Source organism: Atractosteus spatula, chromosome 25, assembly GCF_055471065.1.
Source record: "Atractosteus spatula isolate fAtrSpa1 chromosome 25, fAtrSpa1.hap1, whole genome shotgun sequence".
Classification (NCBI taxonomy): Eukaryota; Metazoa; Chordata; class Actinopteri; order Semionotiformes; family Lepisosteidae; genus Atractosteus; species Atractosteus spatula.
In genome coordinates, this window is record NC_142730.1 from 2,486,071 (window position 1) to 2,506,247 (window position 20,177).

Genomic DNA, 20,177 nt, shown 5'->3' on the forward strand with positions numbered 1-20,177 from the left:
TCTTTATAACTGCATACAAAAGGTTGGCAAATGATATCCTGTCAACTCTGAACTGGTATCCAGTACTCAAGACAGTTCTTTGCTAGGAGGATCAGAGACCTTCCAGATCCAGATTTAAGGGGAACATCTAGAGCCATGACAGGACTGAAGGTTCGAATTAAAACAGCCCACTCCTGCTCAACAGTACAGCTTTGTGGAAGAAGGCCTCAGGGAGACACAGCTAAGGTCTGAGATTCCTTCATGGGGCTGTATACTTTAAGAATCGGATGAATGCAATGAGGAGACCAGGACTTGCGACTGTAACTGATTCACTGAAATTTCACCACTGTTCCGAAAACGAAGGAGATGTGTGTGTGCAGAAACATAGGTCTGATGTCTAAGGAGGAAGGTTTCGTGTCACGCAAAGGCCAGAGTCCGGTGTCAGTGATGCCATTGGACTCCGGCTGCAAGCCGTTCTGCACAAGCTCCTGCATACAGATGCATACAGGAAACGTGTCTTGGGTCGTGCGAACTTTATCCCTGCCTTGTGTTATTTTGCTATATTGAATTGCGTAGCGGTAAGCGCTGCTGGCTTGCAGCACAGAGCCCTGGGTTAAATGCCAAGTGCTATGTGCATGGAGGTTGTATATTCTCAGTGTTTGCACTGTCGCCCACACTCCAAATAAAAACCATGCTGGTGGGTTAACTGGGTTCTGGGTAAACTGACCCTGCCGTGAGTGCCTGTTGTCTGTGTCTGTGTGTCTGCCCTGTCCAGGGTGTGCCCTGCTGGGATAGGCCCTGAACTGGATGAAGCAGTTAGGAAACGTATGGATGAATTATTCAGCTCATTTCCGTTTGTTCATAATTCTCTCCATGGCAGTGCTGCCCTACGGTCATTTTTCAGCTCGAGATGGCTTGCAGTTAAAAGTCTCCTTGGATAAAAGAAGTGGCAGCTAAATTAACATTCATTTTCGGAAATGTCGCTTAGGCCTTCACACACACATCCTCACTTATTCCTCGCCGTGAGACACGGCAGTCCTGGTCTCCGAGCTTAGGAATGGAACAGGATCTACTCCTAAATTTAGCCCTCAGAAAAAAAAAACAACTCAGTCCAAATTTGGGATTGCAGGTCAATCATCTGTGCAGAAGGCTTCCTGGACTCACTCTGGACAATATGTGGGACATGCGTTTTCTGTCAGATAGCTGTATGAGTTTCAGCATGATGTCCCTCCAGCAAAAGGTATTGTTTCAATAGACACCAAGTGTCCAGGACACAACTCTGTGCCAACCCTGTATACACAATTCCACCCAATACAGCAAGGGATCTCCGCCGACCTGCTCACCCACAGTGGGAGCTGGGGATAGAAAGTGGCCCTTCTGTGCTTTTTTTCCCCAAAACATTTATTGGTAATGCTCATCAACCCTTACCACTGCTCCACCCTCTTGCCCATATGGTTAACCCCGGGCACCAGTGAAGGCAGTGTGTTTAGTTATAAAGCTTTAATCTGTTTTGTTTTTTCAGGGCTGCGTGTCTGACCCAGCCACTGTACTTAGTAAATTAACAATTTATAAGCGACACATGGTGACGATGAGGGGGTGGATCAGGTGTTGTGAGAATGATCTGGGGTTCAATCTTATTAGCCGCCCGCGAAGGATAGAGCTGGTACCTCTCTATCCTGCAAATGCAAGCAGTTAAGGCATCCGTGTATCAAATAATATGTTTTTTACAGCAGCATCCCACACAAGGGACTCATTAACTACTGCAATAAGCCAACACTAATTTGAAACGCAAGACAAGTAGAGCAACCAGAAAGGAGTGAAATACTGAACATCCCTGTTTAGTTGAAATAACCGGTCCAATGGTAATAAAGGTGTTGGAATGAAATGGCCAATCCCTGTTTCATTCTGTCCACAGTGCTTCACTGTACAGTCAGTGTCATAGGAGATCCCTGTGGATTGTACTTGATCCAACAATTTGGTGCAACAGTTATTTCGGTGGCAGATTAAGATAGATTGGTACGGCACAGACATGGAGAGACTTGCGTGGGAAAAAAAAAAACTCTTACCTGTATTTGCAAATGTAATGGGCATCCGAAGGTTCCTTTAAAAATTGTCAAAATAGCACCATTGAAAAATACACTGCAATCAGCGTTTTGTTTCATGTCAGCCAGAACCCATACACCCCTGCTGAATAGCAGCGAGATCCATTTCAGGACTTACAAACGGCAGGGGCTTTAACAAATCATTCCACTGAATCAGAGAAATCAAGTCTGAAGTTATTTTAAGTCTGCCTTGATACAAAAGATAAATCCGAAACATCCATTCTATCTGCAAAATACCCCAGACCTATTATTTGCAAATGTTGCCTTTAGGCTTGTAACAACCCAAAACGAAAAGGTCATCTGGAAAGATATCCGCAAGCCGATTTCCAGGAAGTGAGTGGAGGAAACATGTTTCTGTTGCACGAGCCCATGGGGGAGATGCCCTGTGAACTCGGAGATTAACGTGCTACATTAATAAATGTCCTTCTGACGTCACATCTCAAAGTGTTGAAAAATCAGAAGTGCCGGATTTCTTTTCCTGGACTTGGGCTCTTTAATTCAGCCTGTGCGTGACTGTAGCACAATCAACGGTACAATTATTATGAAGAGCACCTGAAGCGACATTCCCATGATTTCAGTACCAGCCGTGATGAAGATCATGCAATAGGATGAACGGCAAGACTCATCGGCTGTACTAACAATTATGGCGCACACCCTAACAATACGAATGACAAAGTACAACATATACCAGCCTTGACAGCCAATTCTTAAATGCATGACAAGATACAAGGTCCTGTCATTACACACCTCGACTCAGAGTTTACCAAACCTTGGTAAGACAACTGCTCCAAGACACTCGCAATGCCCTCTGCAAGCTAGGCCTCCCTCTTGATAGTAATGTGCTGCTCTCTTGCCCACTTGAACCCAGGAAGCTACAGGAGTATTTTTCCCCAACTCTAAATAGCCCCCAAACTGGGCTAAACTGGCGGAAAACAAGGGCTCCAGTCTGGTCAATCCACACCTTTCAATTTTCTTAATCTCTTCAGATAATTATTACTCCAGAACAACACGTTATGAAAAAAAAAACCCTGTAGCTTTGATCAATCCTCTCACAATTGGAGACAGCTTAAACCTGGCAATGGGTGACCAGTTCTCACAGCTTTTTTTTTTTATAAGGCCCTTAATGACTTGGAATCCACCTGCTAGTTTTAAATTAGTTTGATAAAGTAACGCGACAGCAGAAGTCAGAGATGGTGTCTCAAGGGAGCACAAGTTTTAAAATCTAAAACTCCTGTGGTTCGAGTTCACCTTCCAATCATTCACATTAATGATACTGTTTTTCCTGGATGAATTTCGAGGTGTCATCCTGCAGGGACACAATATACTAACAGGCATGACACCTTCCTGTCGGAGGCATCACAAGCCTCCCTCATGCTGGCTTCGTAAAGCCAGCCTGAAATAGCATCTGATCAGCCCCGACTTGTTGTCCGACCTCCCACTGCTTAAATCAAAACCCAGCCATGCCATCCCATATGACGGATGACACATTTCTCCCTATTCTCTCCATAGCAGTTGCAAAGTCTTTCTTAATTAGTCTCACGGCTGGAAATGCACTTCACCTGCAAGCCCTGGTTGTATCTAGACAGCCACAAATGACCTGACCTTGAGGCCTAAATACAGCCCTCACCCCAAAGAACATGGTATTAATCTAAAGACACGTGTTAGTTATTATTACAGATTCCCAGCTCTGATTTTTGATCCAGAGTGTTACTATACCCATACATTTTGAGCTGTTGTGTGCTCTGATCTATTGCTAAAGAGGTGCTCTCTATAAGCCTCTTGTCACAGCTGTGAGTTATTGCATTACATAAACAGCTCATTACAGATACCGTACTTATTCATACAAATTAATTCGGAAACTGTTAAGTAATTATGTTTGAAAACGTGGTCTCCTTAAGTTTCTCCAAGCGATTGGTGTGGATGCAGGGCTTGACAGAAGGTGAGAGTTTGCTTGCAATACAGTAAAAAGCTCAACACAGAGATGCACATGGGGGAAAACCTATTGTCAATATTTACCTTGAGCAACATTCGAAGCCTTTTACGGGAATCAAAAAGCAATTAAAAAATACGTGCACCCTATACCAACGTTCAAGTCCGTAACTCTATACCCGTGCTGTCTCCAGGGTCAAATAACCGCCAGGAGCTCGACAAAGACAGCAGTAATGGGATCTGTGCTGGATCTCCAAAAGCCTCATCTACCATACTGCTCTCCCACAGCCCGTCACTCGCCATGCCCTGTAACCCATCCTGCTGTCTCTCCTCTCTCAGCGCTGTCCTCCGCTCTCTCCGATAACAGCGCGCAACAAAAGCTGCTCCTCCGATTGCTTCTGAATTTTTCACGAGAGTACGAGCGCTCTGCTGCACGAGAACCTGTGCCAAACGTTAAGCCCGCTAGGAGTTTGCTCCTCCCGCAACCTGGGTTCAACTTTAGCTGTGCGCAAGCATGACAGAACATCTAGTGGACCTTGGGCCGTTTGAAGAAGAGTTAAAATCTCGCTCAACACTACAGCAAAACATTAAGATACTGAAGAGAAAGTCATGCAGTCACTCATCTGACAACTAAACTGTCTCCAAACTGCAAACCCCCGAGAACCCCAACGGGAGTCGGTTCTCAAGCCCAATTGCCTGAATCGCTCTTGTTGTTAAAGGCTTCCTAACAGTGAAGCACCTACAAAGCTATGCCGTCCCGGTGCTGGGCTCCCTCTGCGGGGAGATACGGGAGCGAGATGGGTTGGGTGGACGAGAGTGCAACTTACCTCCGACATCGGTGAGACTCATTGCCCGCATTAACATGGCAATCTTTCGGAACCCCTTGGGTCCTGACACTTGGGGCCATGGAAGGGAAACAAAACCGACACTTAGTACACCCCTCGAACCAGCTGGCCCCGACCAAACCACGGTCTCGCGTCCTCACGGTGGCAGCCGCCAGAACGCGCTCACGGCCTCCGAGCTTCCGGAACATTCCCGGGGGCTCAGTCCTTCCGGAACATCCTGGGCGGCCCAGTCACTCGGGAACATTCTCGGAGCCTCAGGGCTTCTGGAACATTCTAGGAGGCCCAAAGCCTCCGGAACATTCTCAGAGGCTCGGGGCTTCTAGAACATTCTCAGAGGCTCAGGGCTTCTAGAACATTCTCAGAGGCTCGGGGTTTCTAGAACATTCTCAGAGGCTCAGGGCTTCTAGAACATTCTCAGAGGCTCGGGGTTTCTCGGGCCGGGCCTCTGAGGCTCCATTCCAATTTCTCATGCTCCCCATTCCCCATCGCATCTTCTTAAAGATCACGGCGCTCCCAAAGGTTCATTTTCAGAATGTTCCCTTTTGAAACAGGCAACTGGGACGCGCTGTATTTTACAGCCTGTCCTGTTCTGCTGTTGTTTGCTGTGTTTAAGTTCATTCGCATGGTGTATTAGGTATCCACCACCCAGTACCCCCGGCTCCAGAGTGACCCTGAACTGGATAAAGTGCTTAGAAAATGGATGGACGGATGGCAGGTGGAATCTGAGGCGTATACTGCAGCAGCAGCTGTAATCCAGCGCCTTCAGCTTGTAGGACATGTAGCATTTGACAAAGACCTCAATGGGAGCACACGACAGTCCAGAGCAGCCGATTTCAGATTGCAAAAGTCTTCATGTACCACACGTCCATGACGTCATACTGCGTATCACCAGCTGGCTCCAGAACAGCTTGCTGTACGCAAATGCCACGATTGACCGTTCGCCTCCGATTCACAAATTTAAAAAATATGAAAACATTGACATTAGGGCCATGAAGGCATCAGCTCCGAATAATGCCATGTGCTCGTGTAGGCTTTTCAATCATTCCCAGAACAGTCTAGGAAATCACTCGTCTGTTTCTTCATGTGAGCTTAAGCAGCAAAGTCACTGAGGGGCTGTGAACTAGTGTGAAATAGTTCCAAGACAAGGCCCTGGAGGTCTGAGGAAAGCACTGCTGTACAAGCTGACAGCATTAAAAGCATTTTTCCAGCACAATGAAATAATCAACCGAGCTACACACGGACGCAGCAATCAAAAACTACTTTAACCTGGAATCCTGTACAGTTTTTCATTTGCGCTGTCAATTAAACATTAAACACCTGCGCCAGCCCCTTCTGAAAGGGCATGTAAGTTCTCTTAAGCCTGACTGCAGATTGCTAACAAATCCCTGGCTTACGCCGCTACATTTAACGTGTGAGCAGAGCTCTTCCTAAGGCAATGTCAGATACGGAATACACTCTTCACACCTGCTGGATAGGGATTCAGAGTGCTGTACACACCAATTCTTGACCCTTGACCTTTCATGACCTGAACTGCCTTCTCGGTCTCTCGTGAGAATCGCCGGGCCTGCCTCTGTCAGTCGGTGTGATGCGCCAGGTGGGGTTTGTGTGTGGTACAGAGCGGTCCAGCGCCTTGAGGAGGAAGTGTGCGTCACATGTCCAGGGAGAAGTAGGTCACTGTGTTGCTAGCAGCTTCCTCCTCTCTGTTCCTCCTGCTGCCATTCGGCAGATCTGCGCGGCCCTGCGGTTCAAGGCCGGTCGCCACAGCAACGGCACCGCCGAGATCCTGCCCGGTCTACGCGGCCCCCCCCCACCACCACGATACTCCCTTCCCCGATAGGCCCAGCTCTAGAATCCAGAGCTGCAGGTGTCCCCCGGAGAACCGACGACAGGTCCCCCCACCCTCGCTCGCCGCAGGCCTGGGGTCCACGTCAGCTGGGGGCGTCCGGTGCGGGGAGAGAAGACCCCCTCGGCCCGTGCCCGAACAGCCACCTCCTGTTCTCCCCGGCAGAGGCAGGCCCGTGGCAAGCAGGAGCAGGGAGACACCTGGGGTGCGTCGCCCCGGCGACTGCCAGCGTAGTGCGGGGGTGTGGGGGGTCTGAACTGAGGCACTCCTGCGACGTTTTTTCCCCCCGCCCCTCCCAAGGAAAGCGGGTTCTGTCCGCAGCCTCCGCGCCCGCCACGGGCTGGTACGATTCACACAAACCGAGCTGGCGCCGTTCGTCCCGCCGTCAAGAGATAAATCAGCCCTCCCGCAGCCCAACAGAACGGGGGCAATCGCCACTGCGAGTCCACCGTCTGGGGGGGGAACAAGCCACCCCCGTGACATTCATGTCCCTCTCTGCTCCCTGTTGTGCTGAATACACTGCACACCCTTGTACAGGCGCGCCTGCTCTCTCGGGAAAAACGGCGACGTTGTTTAAAAAAAAAAAGAAAAGTGTCATTAGACAAAACAACATATTTTCCGTGCAAACGGACCCAGTTGCACATTCAGACACGCTGGCTGTAACTCTTTCAGCTGCTTCTCGTGTCGCACACAGGAGACTAGTTTGCTTCATTTGAATGGGGGCAGTTCAGAAAGTGATATTCTGATCAGGAGCGCGGCCCTGTTTGGTAAAGGAGGTGAGAAAAATCGATGTTGCAATGATTGACACTGGTCTTTGTGCGGCCAGGCAGTCTTAAGGCGCACCATTCAGTCTGCACTCCATTAGGGCAGCGTGGGTTCAAACCCCACTCCAGAAACACCGGCAAATTCCGATCGCCCTCCACGCTCAGGATAAAAGAGCCCAACCTTCTCCGCCCTGAGGGGACCTGATCCAAGTGTTCATAACTCTCAAAGTGAAATGTGAACTAGAGGTGACAAATGGAAAACTACATAGAAGTGCTCTTAGATCAGGAGGCGCTACTTTACACAAAGGGTTGGAGGAGTGTGGAACAGTTAGGCCATTAAGGCCAACACCCTGGTTTCCCTTCAAGAAATGTCCAGATGAGATCCTTGGATCGATTACTAAGTGCCGAACGGGCTAGCTGGGCTGAGGTGCTTACTCTCATTTGTAACCGTTATATCTTATACCGTTTTATTGTGCAAGGCTGGCCTCCTGCTCATTCTTCTTAATAATAATTACTTACACCTATATAGTGCCTTTCTGGACACTCCACTCAAAGCGCTTTACAGGTAATGGGGATCCCCTCCACCCCCACCAGTGCGTACCCCCACCTGGATGATGCACCAGTACACTCCCCACACAGCAGCTCTCAGTGGGGAGGAGAGCAGAGTGATGAAGCCAGTTCAGAGAGGGGGGTTATTAGGAGGCCATGACTGGTAAAGGCCAGGGGGAATCCTGGCCAGGACACTGGGGTGACACCCCTACTCTTCTCGAGAAACACCCTGGGATTTGTAATGACCACAGAGAGTCAGGACCTCGGTTTAACGTTTAATAAAAAGGGCATTAACCCTGGTACGCCACCTAATGTGTGCTTGGGGCTGGTATAATTCTGGCTCTCTAAAGATCCCCCTTCAATGCTAAATCTAAAAAAAATCACTATAGCGGTTTTTGAAATCAGATTGCCTCTTGCCTTTTGGCAGACAAGCACTCAAAACACCTACTCCATCCTTTCCTAGGCTAAACGAGTTCTAACACACTACAGCTTGAATGGCCAGGCTTCGTGCTGGCCTCATACAGGGCAGGGGAGAACGACCAAGCCAGCCAAGCTCTGTCTAAACTGAAACCATGAAAAGCTTTAAAAGCGGACATGATGCCCTTATTACAGAATAACTGATCTTTACAGAATCCTAAAATGTCTCCTAGTCTACGCCACTGAGAGAAACAGCAAAGTGCTGGAAAGGGCTCCCCTGTCTGAGAACACAGACAATCGCAACAGGCAGAAAACAGGGCCTCTTCAATGTCCACCCCGAACCCCAACCCCCCCCAGAACAGCCCATTCACAAACGCCACTTCTTGCGCCGCAGGGCTTTAAAATGCAAGCCCAGCACACACACACACACACACACACACACACACACACACACACACACACCTCAGTCCCGCTCATTCAGCTGTACTATGGGAAGACTCCGTCAGGGGCACGTCGTATACAGCAAGGTCAATTTTATCTCCGCATTCCGGGACCATCTCTTGGAAACCACCTCCCTATACAATCCCAAGTTCCTTTTCCGTGCCTTGTTAGCGAAGGGGCCACAGGCTGCATACTAAACACCCAGGGGTGCCAGCTGCTGCTACAGACCCTGACAACACCTTCCACACGGTTTCCTTTCTCTGAGCGTTCTGGATCGGCTGTCCAGCGAGTTCTTCAGTAAAAAGACAAATACGGAACGGAAGATGAATGGAGGTGGGTGGAATGAAGAAAGAAAACATCTCACAGCCCCCATCTACACAATTTCTAAAGCTTTCTCCTGCCCTGGCCCAGAGCAAAGGTTTCAGAAACAAACGGCACGAGTTTCATGTCTGAAGAGAGGCAGACAATGAGAAGCTTGCGGTATACGGAGCCATTTGGTTTCTTGAAAAGAAGGTGCGGAGATCTGCGCTGAATGCAATTTGCCAGCTGAAAAAACGATGAAGACTTTGCACTGGAGTGAACAGTCCTCTGTCCTGCCAGCCCGTGTGTGTGTGGAGCTGGAGACGGACATTTCAGTCACAATTCTTTACACTTATATAGCGCTTTCCCGGACACTCCACTCAAAGAGCTTTACAGGTCATGGGGATCCCCTCCACCACCACCAGTGTGTACCCCCACCTGGATGATGCTCCAGTCCGCTCCCCACACACCAGCTCTCAGTGGGGAGGAGCAGAGTGATGAAGCCAGTTCAGAGAGGGGGATTATTAGGGAGGCCATGACTGGTAAAGGCCAGGGGGAATACTGGCCAGGACACCAGGATAACACCCTTACTCTTTTAGAGAAACACCCTGGGATGTGCTTATTTACTGAATGGACCATTTCAGTGTACTGATTGCAGCATTTTTTTGAGGGGGAGGTAAGATTTATTTCAGCACTAAGGGCTTGTTTCTAATGAATTTCACCAGGCCTACAAAAAGGGAACTGGTAGCTATAATTTTCCTTCCAGCTCTTATACTGTGCTCCTAAAATAAAACAGCACTTCACTTGTTGTTGCAGTCTCAGCAATAACAAAAAACCCTATTCTTACCAGCGCTGCGTCTTAGCATTGAGACCACGTACCAGCGGATCAACTCAACCACATCCAACTGTACATCAGAACGCTACACAGAGTTCACACAGGACATCGCAGCCTCAGCGTCTAGCGCTGCCGGCGATGAACCGCTGTTAAATAGGCAAACAGGTGATCAAGAGGGCTGTGGCAACCTGACAGCCCGAGACACGGACATCCTGTAGAAAACTATCCCATCGCCTCGGGATATACAGCCCTCTCCCACTTTGTACACAGCTGAAGATCCCGACCTCACCTCCTGCTCGGCGTCAGATCTCCGAACGCTGCGAGACAACGAGGAGAGACTTAAAGGCAACCGCCTGTGCCTTCACCTCCAATCTGCTTTCTCATAACAGTCGAAAGCCGAAGACTTGAAATCACTCCCACAACACATGCCGCTTTTGAAGGAAAATTCCCCTGGGCGTGCTCGTTTTAATCACAGATCGCGTGCCCTCTAGGAGGGGGCAGTCGAGCTCGTTGTAGCAGAGGGCACTGAGGCACGTGCCTCAAGGAGGGCTTTAGCAGTGTTCTGGAATCATGGGAACTGAGAAGCGACAGAAAACATATTCTACTGCTCTTCTGGGATTTGGGCACTCCAGTGAAGGTACTGTTGGAACAAAGATTCCTAATCCCCTCTGTGGAGGTGGTCAAGATACTAATGGCCATGAACCCAACATGGCAGATGTGCAGTTAGACGTCGCGGATATGACCTAAGGCAAGACTGAGACCCAGAAACGCTGCTAAGCGTGTTTAAGAAGCGGGAAAACGGCAGGATCTGTAAAAAATCCACAACGCTGTGGAAAAGCTTCAACAGCCGAGTGGAACCAAGACGCAGCAGGTCGGTGTTTCCGCAGGAAGTAAAAAGGTTTGCGCAAAGAGGAGCCCGTCGCCCTTGACAACCGCCTTGCGGTGCTTCAACTCACTTAATGCCTCGTTTCATCTCCACTGGGCTCCTCTTACCAGTGAATCCCTCCTTCATGGAGCCAGCCAGTGTAAACTGAACACACTCTTCTCCTCAAATACTGGGCAGGCCAGTTTCCCCGCCTGTCGTGTTAATGGAGGAAGGAGCCGAAAAGGAGGAAGAGGAAGGCAGAAAACAGACAACAACGGGGACTTCGAAACCCTGTCAACCTGAATCGCAGTTTAGTACTGGTGTCTGCTACCACAGAACCGTAACTAAATACTACAACTGCTGAGCGGACAAGCAAACGCAGACAAACATAAGGGACACATTTGCAGGGCAATTCCTGGTAGACGTATTTCAATTCAGCTTGGGGCTATTCTCCAAAAACTCATTAAAGGCAAAAATTGGCCAACTGGCTATTGCAAAGCCCTCTGAAAACACAAGAGAGCGTGTAGACTGTTCCCCACCAAGACTATGCTCACCTGCAGCCACTCCGGTTTGTTGTCAAAGCAGAGAATTAACAATTAATGGCAGAGAAGTGCTCATCACGGATCAGAAACCAGCCAGCTCAGAGGCGCACGCATGAACCCGGCTTCCCAGGAATGAAACGACGCAAAACCTACAAACGCCGGGGAGGGGATAAAAGCTCCCACTACGCTGGGGTATCAAACTGTTTCAGGTTCTGGCAGTGCTCGCAGGGCCTGGAGTTCACCCCTTCTCGACTCACGACACGTGAAGACAGCGCTGGGAACTCGGCACATACTTGCCTTTCGGCTTCGCAGCAAAACCGCAAATGCATCAGGAATCTTAACGTGATCCCCAGCGCTGAAAGTCGTGAGAGTGCTGGGGTCTTGGAAAAGGACATGCAGCCATCTCCCCTAGGGAGCTGACAGCAAGGAGACCCTGAAGGATCGCCTGACGCAAGCAGGAAGTGCAGAGGAGTTCACAGTGGGCCCGTGACCAGAGGCCAACTGCAGCTCTTTTTTTTTTGTTTCTGTAACACAGACGTACAGAGGCGCTGTATAACCCATCTGGCGGCCACAGATGCGCGCTCTCCCACTGCTTGCTCTGCAGCTGAAAAGCAGGGATCTGGGAAGACAGCGAGCAGTCGCCTTCCAACCACACGCCTTCAAAAACCGTACAAAAGAAACATCAGGAAACCGTGGTTTAGTCATGAAGACTCATCTAATTAGAGCACCGGGTTCGAGCTAACCCAATTGAGAAATCTCTTCTCCTTTAACTTTGAGCTCAATGCAGAACAGGTTGACCAGTGCGCGTCACAGTCTACTTGAGGTTTGTGATCACCCTGATAGAAATCGCAGCTCCTGACAGATTCATCTCCTGTCACTCATGGGGGTCATGCATGATGAAGCAGAACCACTGCAGCCACAAATAGCCAGATTCTGACACGACGTTTTAAAGTGCATTAGGGACAGCAGAATAACTGTCTCTCTCTCATTACTGCCCTTGCTCACTGTGCAGGCTGCACCAAAGATTTTTTAATTAGCACGGTGCAATCAACACTTTTGGTCCCTAATTAGCTCTGTAGACAGTGTCTGTATAAAGTCAAGAAACGGCATTTTACAGAAACAAATTTGCAAGAATCAAGACTTCCGCTGTGAGATTTCTTCTTGAAAAGTCTAGCTTTGGAGCAATGGTGCATCTGGATCAATGAGCATCTCAGCTCTAGCACTGAACCTCCTTAAGAAAACTGACAAATACTGAAGTCCAATTAAAAGGATGGGAGAGGGCCTTGATAATTATGGGAGGGGGAAGCAGAGTCTCGAACCCTGGCCAAGGTTTCTACAAAGTGAAAAAATGCTCCCACGGCCCCACACTTGCTCTGACGGAGACGAGTCACCAGGGAGCTAGGCTTTCTGGGACGGCAGGAGTGACAGGGAACTCAAGCGTCTTCTGGGACACATCTAATTAAGATCAATGGAGATCACGCGGAGGCCTGGAGTCGATTAAAGCACTCGGCAATCGGGAGCCTGATCCGCTGCTTGGACCGAAGCCGGGTCCGCCCATGACCTCCAGCTGGTGGACAAACGTTATGACCAGCAGTTTAAGCCAGAGGCCCCCCTGAGCATCACAGCCAAGTTGGAGTAAAAATGCCAGCATTTTTTCTACCCTTTACTTTCCTGGATTCAAAATATTTAGCTTCGGTTTAATTTTATATTAAAAAATTCAGAGGAGCAGGAGATAACGCAGGGAGCTCCAGTCCTGATCCCCAAGAGCCCCAAATCCACTTTGTTTCATAGGTCGCCCTCAGTAGAGATCAATCAAGCATTTGTATAATTAAGGGACCTATGAGCCTTGGCAGCTGAATAGTCTCCAGTTTTTGGTTTCAAATGATCCCTAAATTAAAAACAAGTCACCTGTTTAACTGATCACCTTCAGCAAAATTAAATGTCTGGGACTGTTAAGCCTGGGACAGTTAAGTGACCCAGGTCTTTATAAATGAGTGATTTATTGGCTACTTAGAAAACCTGCTGGACAGGGGCACGACAGGAGGAGAGATGGAGATTGTAGATAAACTGTGAGCCTCTACTGGAAAGCGCTGTGTGACCTCACAGGCAGTATTGCAACTCACGTGGCTCGGCGTTGGTTTCACAACACCCCCACTGCAATCTTCGAGGGGAAATGTCACCGACACTCCACAGCACCGATTCCCACACCGCGTCCTAAAGTCCTCAGCCTTCCAGGGTTCACAGAGAACTCCAAGCTCCACGATAAGGAGAGATCTGGGACACAGCTGTAGTTGAGACCAATCGAGCCGCTCATGAACTCAATTTAGTCACCAGGAGCTCAAGGGTGGAATAAAAACCCGAGGCCCTTGTCCATCTCCAAGACCAGATGTAAGGATCACAGCTGAAGGATTTTAAACAGTACTTCGATTTTAATAGTTAATGTTTACCATCCCTTAATTACTCCGCGACGCAAATATATGTTGCCTTTGTAATTCTCTGTGGCATTTCTGAGACGTTCTCTAAGAAAACAAACATGCAAGCTGATCACTGTAGTAAATAATGCACTCAGCCCCAGGTGTCCGCAGTATGAGACACCGGATTAGGCTACACGGTACACTGGCTATCTCCTGCACACATCTGAAGACAGCACACTGCTTTCTTTAGAACCCCGTTAATAATTAAAACACCTCCACTTGCAGCTTCAGATTCAAACAGGAAGAAAACATTTACTGCCTAGGTAGACTGACGCCACTCCTTTATTGTCCCAGGTAGGAAACTGGCTTCCTCCCGTTCAGGTACAGGACAACACCATACAAAGAACAAAGAACACAGGTAGCTATTTTAACGAACCCGTTTCCAAATCAGAAACACGCGTGCATAAGCCGCAAAAAAAGATGTAGATACGTAAGATATGTGCATGATGCAAAAACAAAGACGTGTACAACCGCCTGTCTAAACTGAGCGGGTTGTTAGCTGTGGGAGTGGACGATATCTTTATTCTATGGCTCTCACTCTAGGTAGTCTGAACCGAAGCCTGACGGAAGGAGCTCTCTGATTCACTGTGCAGGGGGTGATGAGTGATGAGATTTATATTTGCTGTCCATACTATGTGTTTGGCCCAGATGTCTGCCAGCTGTAGCTCTCGTGCACCGATGACTCTGCTGGCTGCCTTCACCATCCAGACGGTCTTGGGCTCCCCGTCAGATTCCAGGCCGAGCAGCACAGAGTCCCAGGATGCCCCGCTGGCAAGCACGCGGTATTCCAGGGGCTAATCCTGCTGCTGGTGGGGCACAGTCCCGCCGGCTTTGCAAGACTCAATTAAAAAACAACAACAACAACAACAAATGCCCCGCAGGAGCAGAGACCAGGATGCACGTTCTGCTACACTGCAAGAAAGGATGAGGGAGGAGAGAGACGATCTCCCTCCGAACAAAAATAAAAATCCTACATTAGAGTCCTCACTCCTGCCGGGTTAAGAACGCTACGGACCCTACCGGGGGAGGGGAGGAATCTCAGTAGAACCGGCAGCCCAGCACGTCATCCCCCGTCACAAGCCCCAGGACACCCACAGACTTTCCCAGGAGTCTCCCATCCAGGTACTGGCCAGGCTCACACCTGCTGGGCTCCAGTGGGCTGCCAGCCGTGGGTTGGAGGGTGATACGGCTGCTAGCTACAGGAAGCAAGCTCCTTCACCTCCTTGCGCGCCGCTGGCCTTCAGGAGAGACGTTGAGCGACGATCTGAAGAGCAGCCACACAAAACTCAGCAAGGCATCCTGGGTAAGAGAGCCAGCTGCCTCCCTGACATCACACTGTACAGTACCAGAGGCTCAACCCTGGGGGCTGAAGGCAGGGGGGTCTTTAAAATGTCATTCCCTTGACCCCCACCTCTTAGAATCAACCATTTACTGCATTTTGTTTTCAAGCTTTCAACGGGTAAGGATTCAAAGAGACCTACAGCAACCGCAGGACTGCCGCTCACTATGAGAGGTGCTACAGTCAAAACTATTTAAAAGATGGGCAACCCACAGCCTACATTACTGGCCTAAGTGCCCTGCTGTTTAAATTAAGACCATGCAAAATATAACATGATACAATACAAGTTATGCAAATCAGGTGAACAGTCCTTTAACCCAAATGTATCCAGTACCTAGTGCCAGATGAGAGATCACTAAGAATAAGTGCCTCGTGCATCAAAGGTGCTCTTCGTTCCCACGCAGAATTTGAATATTTTATTTTTTCACATGCAAAACCCACTCAGGAACTCCAGCAGCGTATTTAAATGATGACCGCTCCCTTTCATGTTTAGGGCGATTTCGGGAGAAACTCGAGCTTGCCCTACCGGTTTTATGCAAAGGCCGTTAGGCAGCTGCTTCTGCTTTTAAACCCTGCCTGCAAGACGGTCTAGATAAGAAAAAACGGCGCTGTCGTACTGTCAGGTACGGTAGGGTTTAAGATACTGGCTGGCAGTACGGGGATGTGAAGTCTGGACTTGCGATCCACTCGGCGGTGTCCAAACCGACCTCTCCTGCTTCAGCACCGGCCCGGGCAACACCACACACATCGGGATTTGAGTTTTCTCCTTGGCCAATCGAAAGTTAGATCTGCACCCACCCACACACACACACACACTGGGAAATGGAGAGATGCGGTTGGGGGTGGACTTCACCCGCCGACAATACCAACACACTGACAGCCATGGAAGCCACATAAAACGACCATTAATCACATTTCCTCTTCCAGTGACCCCGGAACGGAGACGGAGGGAAAAGAGGGGAAAAAACAATACCGGCCCCCAGAGATGCTAACGCAGCTACAGCGGGGCCTTGAGAGTGTTGAAGACAAACTCTGTAACTATGGTGATTAATCACGTCCCGGCTTCTGCAGCTACACAAACAAACGGCGCACAGAATGCCGTTGTTTAACGGTAAAAAACGCACTGCACATGCCTTTGAACACGGGGCATCGGCTTTAGGAGCCTCCTTCGGTGACGCGAGACCATTTCTGACTTATTTAACAACGGCAGCGACAGCAGCGGGGCTGTACTTACACCTGCGTGCCAGGTAAGCGACAAGACAAGAGAGATGGGGGTAGCTGTATGATCTGACACCGCATGCAGCGCCGTCTGACAGCGGTATTGCATTTCTTTCATTGATCAGCCAGTCAGACAAGGTAAAAGGTCGGGGGATATGTCCTGCCCAGCTCTCGGCACCCATTGGCAGATCAGTGCAGCGCAGACCGGGATCCGTCACGGCCATCTGTGAAGGCGAGGGTGAAGAAGACCCGGCATGCCGAGCACCATTCCCCTGAAGAGGCAGTTTCTCCTCGTCTTGCAGTTCACAAAGCTTAAGCCGCCCTTCATCGTCCAAGAGGTGGGGGTGACACTGTGGCCTGGGTTGGGGATACGCGCGTCTCCTGGCTCTCCAGTTCACGTGTCTTAACGGGACCCCACCTCTTTCCGGACAGAAACAACTTCAAGGGGTGACAGCCGCCCCCTTTCCAAGAACAACAACAACAACAACAACAACAACGTTTCTTGTACCAAAAGTGTTACAATAACAGCCAACAGCCCACCTCGAAAGAGAGAAACGGGAGGGTGTTTTTGTTTTGTTTTTAAACGAACCTTCGCTTCTTGGCCACCAGCCTCCTACGTAACAAGCCCCGACAGTGACGGACACGCCTGCGGGGACTATTCCTTTCCAGCAGCACGCAGGGAGACGGGCACATGGTCGCCCCAGCCACATATCAGCGTAGAAATAAATAATAGTGGCATACCGCCAAGAGGCCGTTGCATTTCAGCGTGTTAGCAAAACCCCCATCACGGTTGGCGATCGACCCGCACCTGCTCTCAGCCCGAGACAGACAGGGGTGGGGCGGCCCACCGGGAACGCCCACCGCCACCAGCACCTCCACCGCGTCCCAGGCCGACTCTGGGGGGGGTCGATTCATTATTACAACAACAACATCACGCCTTCATCGCGTTTCACAACGCCACGCACTTCAACCACAATCCTCCCCCTCCTCTCCTCTCCTCTCTCACGCGCGCAGCCCCGCGCCGGGAGTCGGGAAGCGAAGGAAAAAGAAAAAAAGAAACGAGACAATACGTACCGGCGCACGCGACGCGTCCTCCACGGGCCCCCCGCGTGCTTCTCCCCGGAGCAGCTGCATGGGGGGTGGGGGGCGAGTCCCGCGGACCGGATGGGTGACGGCCACACACGCACACGCACACGTACAAGCACACGCGCGTTCAAAACACCGCTAACCCCCACCAGACTGGTGCGCGGATGAGCTCCCGAAGGCACGGTCCCCCCCCCCCCCCACACACTCCTCGCCCAGAGCAGGATCAAGCGGCGTGTAACTAATAGCAACAGCAGCTCAGTCTCGCCCTCCTCCTCCCCCCTCACTCACTCTCCACCCCTGTGACGCTCCTGCGGGACACAAAGAGTTAACCGCGATCTGAACGGCACGGCCCCCCCCCGGGCAAAACGGGCAGCAGCAGCAACAGAAAGAAATACATCATCATCATCATCATCATCAACAACAGCATGAACCCGATTGCCAGAAACTCACCACCATTCCGGACTCGGAGCTGGGCGACGTTCAAATTCACACACGGTCGCTCTCCCCCTTTCTGTTTTGAGCGGCGTCTTTTTTTTCCCCTCTCTCTTTCTCTTTCCTTTAGGATGATTTTCTCATGGTCTCGGAACGCCGCCTCCACCCCCACCCCCCGTACCCCCCCCCGTCCGTGCGCGTCTCAAGTCAGACCCCCATATTCCTCCAAAAAACGGGGCGCGTCCCGCAGCCCTGGAGAGCTGAAGAGGCAGCTGGCGTCCCGCTCAGATGCTACTGGCACGCGTTTTCAGTCACATTTAGAATCCCGTGTTTAAGTTTCGGGATAAAACACCCCCGTTCCTCCTCCTGCTCCTCCTCCTCCTCCTCTTCTCAGCGTCCCGGGGTCCCGAGCCTATAGACGCGCCTCCCAACAATGTGTCTCCGCTCCCATCAAGCAAACCCTGATGAGCGTCTCCGGGATCTCTTCGCCGCAACCAAAACCGAGGCGACGGGGGGAGGTCCGCCGAGGCCCCCAGCGGGCGTCTGTGAGCGTTTCAGCTTACACGCCGACACGGACGACGTGAATGCGAAACACGGGGGAGGGGGTGCAGCTAACAGGAGCCCCCTCCCGACTCCACAGCCCGGGTCCGGCCGCGGTCTGGTTCAGCAGCTTCCCCCCCCCCAGGCGTCGCCCCCTCCTCTCTCGTCCGGAGATGGGGCGCTCCGTGGAGATGCCTGCGGGCCAAAGGTGTTGCGCGCCGGGAAGCCGGGAGACCAGCTGCGGGCGGACGGATACTCCGGCGACGGGCCCGCCAGTTACAAAAACACAAACACGAAACGACTGCCTCTGGGTTCAGTGGGGACGGGTGCGTTCGTGTTGCACGCCCCGTGCAACCTTAAAAAAAAAAAAACGATGATGGATTCCCGTCACACATGTGAAGAATCCCTCGCCCCCTCCTCCGGTTGCAGGAAGGGTCTTTGTGTTATATTATATCACTGCGGTTTCTTCGGTGGGAAAACGACCTCCCGTTTTGTAAGGGGGGGGGGGGGTCGTATGGTCGACTCCACTCCACCCCCTCTTCGAGACGCAGGAATTGTTTTTATCTTTTTTCCCCTCTCTCTCTCTCTGGAATTTGAGGCCGATTCGTGTTTTGAGTCTCTCACATTGCCGTAAAATATTAAACGAGAGCTCGTTTTTGTTGTTGCCTGAGCGGCGCATTATAAGCACGGGAACAAGGGGGGGGATGCATTTCACGCGGAGAAGTAAAAATAGACGAGGAAAAGCGCTGCTGCGGGTCACTCGAACTTGCTGTAGTGCATCTGTACCGGTTTCATTTAATAAGCACATTGCTTCAGATTTTTTTTTTTTAGTACACGTCTGCGGATTATTTTTTCATTAAAACGGAGGGTAGGTTTTCCTTATTTACGGGAAGTCTTAACATAGTTCGGGCCGTTATTCTCTCCATTACATAGAAAACAGAAAAAAAAACACACGGATCTGGAGAAACCATACGTCTTCAATAAGCTGGTGGTTACCGCGTACTGTCGGTGTTAACGTGCTATTTGTTGTTGGGGGGGGGGGGGGTTCTATGAGCTTTAGGTGATCAAAACGAGACCGAGGTTCGACATCTCTTGCGAGAGCCAGAAACTGTCAAACTCCTCCTTAGTTTGAGAGGTCATTGCTGAAGGGAAACCCGGGGTGAACCCTTGTGGCAATTCTGCCCATCCCGGCCGTGTGGTTGCTAGTATCCCTGCTGATGGAAGTATCCCGTTCAGCCTTTTCTCGAAGGAACACTGCTGGGCGGCCTGCCCCTGAGTCCTCCCTTCACAGCGCTTTGTGGAAAAGAAGTCCCAAAGGTTTCTGAACCGTTCTGAAATAGTTGTTTTTTTTTATCCCACTTTAAGTGAATGTGAGGCTGGAAGGCTTCAATGGAAGGAGGTCACTGCAGGGGGGAGGAGTGATACTTTCTCTGCTACTGTCGACTGGTCCCAGCGCCTCTTCCGTCAGGTTCAGCGCTGGCTTAAAGCACATGAACACTTATGGCCTCCAAAAGCAGTTCCAAAACTCGGAGCTACAGTATCTGCCACACAACGACCCTGAAATTGAGAACTCCCTGCTCATGCCTACAGCAGACAGACTACATGGAAATAAACATTAAGTGCAGTACATCTATGTTTAATGGCATCTGTTTAACTGCAGCTCCATCTCATCATTTT

The 20,177-nt window shown here is 50.4% G+C and overlaps 1 protein-coding gene across 8 annotated transcripts in view; it reads right to left on the minus strand.

The window, feature by feature from the left end:
- The window catches only part of arhgap33 (Rho GTPase activating protein 33), a 60,594-nt gene that overhangs the window by 34,400 nt on the left and 6,017 nt on the right, over positions 1–20,177 (minus strand). For 2 of the 8 annotated variants that reach the window (XM_088905369.1, XM_088905370.1), the window contains exons 2-3: positions 4,838–4,906; positions 2,046–2,080 (exon numbers count right to left, since the gene is read on the minus strand). The exons of 2 other annotated variants lie outside the window; for them this stretch is intronic. In XM_088905369.1, the coding sequence (XP_088761495.1) occupies positions 2,046–2,080; positions 4,838–4,906 (104 nt within the window). Of the gene's footprint in view, positions 1–2,045; positions 2,081–4,837; positions 4,907–17,031; positions 17,078–17,978; positions 18,425–20,177 lie in introns of those variants that run through there. 4 more of the 8 variants (XM_088905374.1, XM_088905373.1, XM_088905375.1 and 1 more) reach the window with 3 other exon arrangements.